Raw genomic sequence first — 7962 nt, 5'->3', positions numbered from 1 at the left:
TTTCCGGTGTGGAGGGTATACTGTCCCAAGCTTCAGAAGTTTTGTGCAGCTGTTTTCAGAGATAGTTCTAGGGACCTGTAAATTTTCAGTTCTTCCAAGGTGGTGTAATCAAAGGAGAGGTGTTTACTCCTTTCCTGGCCTGTGCTTTGGTTTATGAATGATCACATGCACTCTTTTGTGCCTTGGAACTGTGAGGATTCCCTCTCCACCATGGCCATGAGCTCAGCCACGCCAGTGCTGCTCCTTGCCCCAGGGCTACCACCCAGGGCTATGACCCAGATCCAAACACAGGCAAAGCAAGAGAATCCTGCCTCAGCACCAGCAAAGAGATCCCTGAAATCCTCCTCTGTTCAGCTGCTTGATCCCCCCACTGTCTGTGGGCTGAAAGCTCCAGAAGCAGCTTCTGTGGCTGCCATCTCGGGGCTGTGCTAGGGTCAGCCTGGACCATACTCCTCTCTCACCTAGGTCTGACAGACCTTTCCCACTGACCTTCTAAATTGTCTTTGGTGTTTGTGGGTTGAGAAGTCTGGAAACTGTCACAGCTGCCTGTGATTCAGTCTCCTGAGGCCCCATCTTTCCCTGTGCAGCCCACACTGAACTGTGCTCCTCTCCTAGCCAGGAGCAACAGACCTTTCCTATCAGCCATTCAGGTTGTCTTAGGCTGGAAATTTGTTTCACTCTGTCTTTTTGTGGGTTCTGCTGCTCTACAATTTGTTTACAGTCATTTTTTACAGGTATTTGGAAGGGTTTGGGGGAGAGTTCAAGCAAGCCACTGCTTTGACTCCGCTATCTTGGCTCCACCCCCGGAACTGAAAAAAATTTAAAAATGTCAAGAACATTTTTTACAATTGGAAAATATTTAATGAAATAAATTTTAAAATTTTTAAAAAGAAAAATGAACACTGGGATGAGTATAATTACCAAGGACGAAGAAAAATGAATGGGCTGGATGGAGAAGACAGATCACTAAGTTATTGCTTCAATGAGAAGCCAGAGACATGGAGGACCCAACTTATCAAAACCAAAAGGAAGAAGCAGTCGCATTTTAGGGTGAGACTTTAATTGTGGGTCCCCTACCAACCACTTTTACTTGGCAGGAAGAAAAGCCGGGGTCCACTTTGAGCAGGGGTCCTCTGGAAAAGTAGTGGAGCCAAGAATCTTTGTAACCCTTGTAACCCTGAAGGGTATAGTAAGGATACAGTAGATTACGGAGTTAGGGAAACTCAAAAGCATCTGCAAGACGAGGCAGAAGAACAGACTAGCCTGGCAACAGAAGAGCTAAGTCATGATGCTTAACCTTCCTGCCAAGATGTATCAAGGGGCTACAGGGATGCTAATGCGACATTCATTTGACAAATTAAGGTGAACATCCAAGTACAAAGTACAAAAATTCTTACTAATGACCAGTCTTCCACTTCTAGCAACAAAGCTGCCTTACTACTTTATGGAAATAGATCATCCAATTTGCATTTGGTCAGTCAGTCAAACAATGTTATACTTGGGTTTGTTTACAATGCATTAGAGGTGGTATTCTAATCCTGCCTTTGACAAACTGGCCAAGTAACTCACCTTCTAACTGCTTTAGGTAACTGGAAGTTGTAGAGAAGGCATCTATCTGCATTGGTGGAGAGAATTTCCTTTATAGGAGTTCCCTACACTGATAAAATTATGAGTGTTTAAAAAAAATGGATGGTACTTCTAAAATGACATTGGATGATTTAGGACAACTTCATGCAGGGTGTGAATGAAAAATAGGAATCACAATGATTTCATGATATCTTAATGGACTAATGATGTAGGAATTTCCCAACCAACTGATAAAACTCATAGTGGAAAGTAAGGAGAAATAAAATATACCAAATTATGCCAGGGCACAGTAAAGCAGATGATCTCATGCACCATTCTAACAACTATTTGTTCGTGGATAACAGATACCTACAGTTTTGTTTCAATGGTTCATCAATCCAGCAGTTTTGTCTAAAAGCACTTTGTTCACAATTGCAAAAAGTCACCTCCCCTTGAACAGGGAATGTTTTCTTATTCTAATAATAAATCCTGTTAGTTGCATTACAAGTACTCCTCTTTTCTCCCTTGGCTAGTCCTCTGTTTCTCCACCCATCCCTCTCCTGTGAAATACTTTATTTATCTATCTTAAGTTGCTAGACAATGCTGCTGATTGGTTATGAGCTCCAGTCTGGCCTAAAAGGTTATAAAAATCAAATCTGAATATTAGGAAGCTGAAGGTGCTATCAGCAGTTTTCCTTAGCAAGCTAACAGATTTCTGTGCCTTCAGTTTGGCCTTCTATCTTTGGTCTCATTCCTCTTCATGGAGAGAATTCTCCAGCAAGGGATATTACTACAAACACATCAGATTATATTGTAAGTCTGAGACTGCTATTCTATACAAGGCAAAGGATGCTATGGATTATAAAAGGTCCCTGTTGTTCTTCAGGGCCATTTGGCAATACCACATCCACCCATGCTTTTTCTTCTGCGCTCAACAAGTCAGGAAATATGAGGAAAGATTGTCATTACCTTTTCCCCTGGGCTTTAATCTGACTTTATGTCTGGTTCCTTGTGGCGAGGTTTGGCACAATTCTTGGTCTTCCACACTATAGGAAAGAAGACAGAGGCTCTAATGAGAAAGAGAAGTCATGTTTTCATAGAACTAAAACTGAGCTAGAACATTAAGTAGTTCTTCTCCTAGGATTTACAGGATTATTTATAAGAAGACATAAAGAATTTAGTATAGTCCCTTCCTTTTATATATAAGGAAACTTAGGTACAAAGAAGTTAAGTGATTTAACCTTAGTAATGAGTTGATAGCATTTGAATTAAGGTAATTAATAATATCTAACATTTATATAGTGCTTACTTAGTATGTGCCAATTTTGAAGCTAAGTGCTTTACAATTATTATCTCATTTGATCCTCACAACCATCCTGGGAGGTAGCTGCTATTATTATTCCCATTTTACAGTTGAGGAAACTGAGACAAACAGGGGTTAAATGACTTGTCTGGATCACACAGCTAGTAAGTGTTTAAGATTGGATTTGAACTCAGGTCTTCCTGACTCCAAATCTTGCACTCTACCCACTCTGCCCCCTAGCTGCCTATACTCTGAATCTAAATCCAGTGCTTTTTTCCACACACTATTGCTGCTACCAATCTCATGGTCAGAAAAAGAAGGTCAAAGTTTGAAGGTCTTAAAGGGCAAAGTGGTAGAGACCAGCAATGCTTTAAGGTTATACAAATCCTAACTGACTAGTCAGAACTGATGATATAAATATCTCACAATAACATCATTCAGAGAAGGGCAGCATCCCTCCCAAGAAGGCAGAGTAGTCAGTCCATACGAGACTTTGCAGAGGATATAAAGTTGCAGGAAAAACCACAGAATATCCAGAAACACTCTAGCCAGATAAGTGTTCCCTCTTTACTACCTTGTGCCCCCTGTTACTGTCTTCAGCAATCTCTCAAAAATCTATCTCCCAATTCTGCTACTAGAGAAAATGGATAAACTAGTAAGTACTGTTAAGGGGTCCCCTGAACTTGTCATCTTGAGTTGCCATATTTTCCTTCAGTTCCCAAAGGAAAAGAATGCTGCTTTTGCCATGGCCTTTCTCCTCCCCTTCAGGAGGGGACTAGTCCTTTTCCCCTTCCTTATGACTTCCCCTTTTCCCTGTAACATAAATACCCACGGCTTTCCCTGCACTGCTAGGATGCTTGGTATAAGGACTTCCCATATGCATGCACCTTTCTCTTGTAATAAATCTAGTTGCAACAAGTCTCATGGACTTGTGATAATTTTTTTTTTTTTTTTCCTAATAGTACTGATTATATTAAGATTTTTCAGTGATGCCATCACCTGATCCAGCCAGGCAGAATTGTAGAGAAGACTCAGTCTGGGCTATGTTTTCTCTAACAACTTGTGGCTACTTGCGTGACATTATAATTTATGACAATGGATGGAAGCCGGGTATGGGTTCCTTTTTTGAGGGGAGAGGAAGGCATATAACATGGAAATGGGGTCATCCTAAGTGCTCAGCAGCTCCCAAAATTCACATGGGCTTCATCTACATTTAAAGCTATACCCATGTCATCCCTTCTCAAACTTCCCCTATTTCTTAGCTAGAAAACACAAATCTCTCTCAGTCACATCCATTCTCAGAATGCTCTGGCTAAATCAGATTGTTATGAAAGCCAATAATAAAATAAAAAAAGAAGCAAACTCTATTAAATCTTTTAGACAATGCCTGATCTTTAGAACCAGAGCAGCTAGACTCAGGCTAATCCATTTGTGAAATGAGGGGGCTGGCTTAGATGATCCTGAATGTCCTTTCCAGGCCTGATTCTAATTTATGGAAACTTTGAGTATCAATACTCCCCTACGCTGAAAACACTCCCCATCTATTCTCTCATGTACATGACTAGAAGCAGAAAAAACCCTGGACTTGGAGTTGGGAAGACCTAGATTTTAATCCTACCAGATATCAATTACTAGCTAGGTGACCTTGCATAAACTAAATGGCTTCCTCCAGCCTGTCTCCTTATAGGGATCTTTAGAACACCTGCCTCATAGGCTTGTTGTGAGGATCAAATAATTTACTTCACATACAGATCAAATAATATAGAGAAAGGGTTTTCTCTTTAATTGTATTCCCTGAACCTAGTACATGGTAGTTGCTTACCTGTTACAGACTGCATTTTTTACACCATCTTCAGAAGAATCGGATCCTAAAAAATTCCCCCAACACCACAAAACACAAGTTAGAAGCAGGTTTTCTACTTGAGGTGAATAAGGTGTTTATAACACAATATCCCTTTTAAGCCCTCCATTCAACAAAAAGGAGGGGAATAAGCCTTAAGTGATTACACTGTGCCAGGCACTGTGCTTAGCACTTTACAAATATTATGCCATTCGAAGATAAAGCCACCAGCAGACTGAGCACTTCTGCCACCAAGCTCTCCCAGATTTGTCCCATCTGTTCCTGGCTACTCAACACTCCCACAAGTCCTATGCTCCCAAGTTACTTCTCTCCAGGAACATTTATTCAGCCAGGTGGGAAAACAAATGAGTATTTCTGGTTCCATCACTTCCTTAGATTTTAAGTCCCCTTACTATTTTACTTAATTATCTTTCCCCTCCAACAATATCTGTACAGTGCCATGTGTACAATAGGTACTACATTAATGTCATTGAACTGAACTGACAGACTCAGCTTATCTGTAGTTATACTACATGTAATATACTAGAAGCTTTAAAATTGCTGGCCAATTACTGCATTTTATTTCTTTCTAAAGTCATTTGCTACATACAAAATGTCAGTGGTTTTGCAACATAAGACTTGCTTGTGAGGACCATTACCTAACTCAATGTAGACAGCATTATTTTTAACGCATTTCTTTTGCTTCCTCCTCAGGGAACCTTTTCTGATGCCAAGGTCAAAGAGCTGGACACCAAGACTGGATGCCTGACAACAAATGTAGAGAATAGTTATCTACTTAAAGAGAAAAAAACATCTCTTTAATCTATGTCATATGATCTCTATGACTGGCTGAATTTGTATACTGTACTGGAAAAGAAACTTGTAGAAAATTCTCAGAACTGACTGATTATAATCAATTAGTTAAATTTCAACCAGCTATTTTGTAGCCAATATTTTGAGAGGTAACATAAAATACAAACTGGATTCATTTAGCACCGTTTTCCAAACCTCTAATACCTAGTGATATATTCCAATTAGCCCTGATAATTTCCCTATTTTTTTCTATGATTGTGTAAAGAATAAGGGTATTATTAGATTGAAAGAGCTACAAAGGCAGAGACCATGTCCAATTTATTTTTTAATATCCCCCAAGCACCTACTACAGTGCTCTGCATATAATAGACATTGAAAGGATATATGTAGTTACTTAGCCAAAACATTTTACTGGTCTGAGGATCAAAGATTAAGTGAAAAATACTCGAAAGATTCTATTACTACTTTTATCCAGTTTTTGCTTTTCTTGCTTCTCAATCTTTCTGACCTCACTAAAAATTGCTACTGGCCACTATTATATTTAATACAGATTAGTTTTTAAGTTCTCCATCATTATAGGAACAAAAAGTCCTAATTTCACTTTATTATTTTCACAAGAAAGCTAGGAAATAAAAGAGTATTCTACTTCATGGCTGGTGAACTGAAACAGAATATCTACCTTTCAAACAGGCAAGACTTATTCAACACTAAGGACCCTGGGGTTGTTTTAAATAAACCGCAAGATAAGTAAAGTATTAACACAGGGGAAAGGCTCAAGAGGCCTTCCTTTGTCACCCCAACCCACAAATTGTAATCTTAGGGTTGGAAGAGATCTCACAAGTCTAGCCTGGCTCCTATGAGTGGTGACACTTTCTACAACATACCTGAGCAACCACCTAATCTCCACTTACAGTCCCCCAGTGACAGAAAGCTCACTACCTTCCCAAATAGCCCTTTGGGCTATTTAAGAAGTTGTACTGCACCCTGCCCCCCAAAACATACAAACAAACAAGCTGAAACCTAGCCCTGTGCAGCTTCTCTTCATTTTTCCCTCTGTGGTAAAACAAAAAAAAAGCTAGTCCTGTTTCCATGTGGCAGCCCTTCAAATACTTAGACAACTCTCTTCCATAATGTGGCGCAGTAGAAAGAGTCCAGGTGCTTGGAATGAAGGGACCTGGAGTTCAAATTCCACCTCTGAAATTTAATAGATACGTGACCTTGGGCAAGTCATTGAACTTTCCAGGGCTTCACTTTTTCCCTCTATAAAACAAGAGGGTTGGATAAGATGGCTTCCAGCTCTAAATCTATGATCTCTATGACCTCTCACCATCTACTCAAAGCTTTCTTTCTCTAGGCTAAATAAACATTCCCATTGCCTTCAACTTATTCTCACCCTTATTATAGGATTTCCTCATGCAATCAGCTCCCCTCACCATCAGGGTGGTCTGGACCCACAGACATTTCTCCTAAGATGAGGTCCCCGCAAGCAGACACAAAACTTTAAATGAAGTCTAGAGAGGGTGGAACTATGACCTGCATTCTGAGTACTGTCACTACCCTACTATTAGTATAGCCTCAGATTGAATCATCACAATAGATCTACTTCGATTCCTCATTATGGTGTGGGGATGATCCTGTGTTCTCGAAGTTTTTGCCAGCAGAGTGTGAACTGTGGTAGGTTCTACCAAACCAGAAAGACTTCATGTATAGGCTGTTAAATCTTTCAGTCACAGCAACTCTCAAAGAGTTGCATTTTGCACTGGTGGAGGAAAGAACTATACTGATGAAATCACCTTAAAGTACTGAAGTCTAAGACTGTGTCAACTTTTGGGGTTACAAATAGAATTAGCGTCAGCTTTTTGGGTTGCTACTTCACACTGCTGATTATATTGAACCCAGTAATGCAATCCATAAAAGAAGAAATAACTACTGAATATAGGTCAGAAATTAGAAGTGTCAATGTAAAATTATGAAACACAATTGGTAGATTAAAAAATTGAATCTGTGACACTCTCTCTAAAAAAGTAAGAGTTGAAACACGAAAACATTGAAGTGGAGGATAATTTGACATAAAAGCAGCAAAAGGCAACGACATTAAAAATCACATGAATATAAGCTAAAGTGACTGACTTTAGAAATAGGATGGGCAAAGACAATTTAAGGATAATAGGTGTCCCAGAAGAACATGTCTAACCCCAGAACCTGGATACTGTAGCACTGGACATAACAAGAAAACAGCCAAGAACTCTGAAAATTCCTCTTTTTTCCCCCACACAAATTGCTGCTTAGCCCTTATCCCCTTTCCTATACTTGGGCAGCTGATTTTTAAAAATTCTAATGAAAATTTCATATTTAGTGCATACCCTTTGACCCAGCAAAAGCACTTCCAGGGCTATATCCCAAAGAGATCATACAAAAGGGAAAAGGACCCACATGTACA

The 7962-nt window shown here is 39.7% G+C and overlaps 1 protein-coding gene across 4 annotated transcripts in view; it reads right to left on the bottom strand.

The window, feature by feature from the left end:
- BRCA1 (BRCA1 DNA repair associated) overlaps nucleotides 1-7962 on the bottom strand; it is a 72746-nt gene that overhangs the window by 45450 nt on the left and 19334 nt on the right. For all 4 annotated transcript variants that reach the window (XM_027870592.1, XM_027870593.1, XM_027870594.1 and 1 more), the window contains exons 7-9: nucleotides 5369-5474; nucleotides 4692-4737; nucleotides 2536-2612 (exon numbers count right to left, since the gene is read on the bottom strand). In XM_027870592.1, coding sequence (XP_027726393.1) covers nucleotides 2536-2612; nucleotides 4692-4737; nucleotides 5369-5474 — 229 coding nt within the window. The remainder of the gene's footprint in view (nucleotides 1-2535; nucleotides 2613-4691; nucleotides 4738-5368; nucleotides 5475-7962) is intronic.

The sequence above is a fragment of the Vombatus ursinus genome, unplaced genomic scaffold (assembly GCF_900497805.2).
Source record: "Vombatus ursinus unplaced genomic scaffold, bare-nosed wombat genome assembly UNPS02014797.1, whole genome shotgun sequence".
NCBI classification, from domain to species: domain Eukaryota; kingdom Metazoa; phylum Chordata; class Mammalia; order Diprotodontia; family Vombatidae; genus Vombatus; species Vombatus ursinus.
Note: the sequence above shows the minus strand (reverse complement) of the source record. Positions and strands in the feature narration are given on the sequence as shown.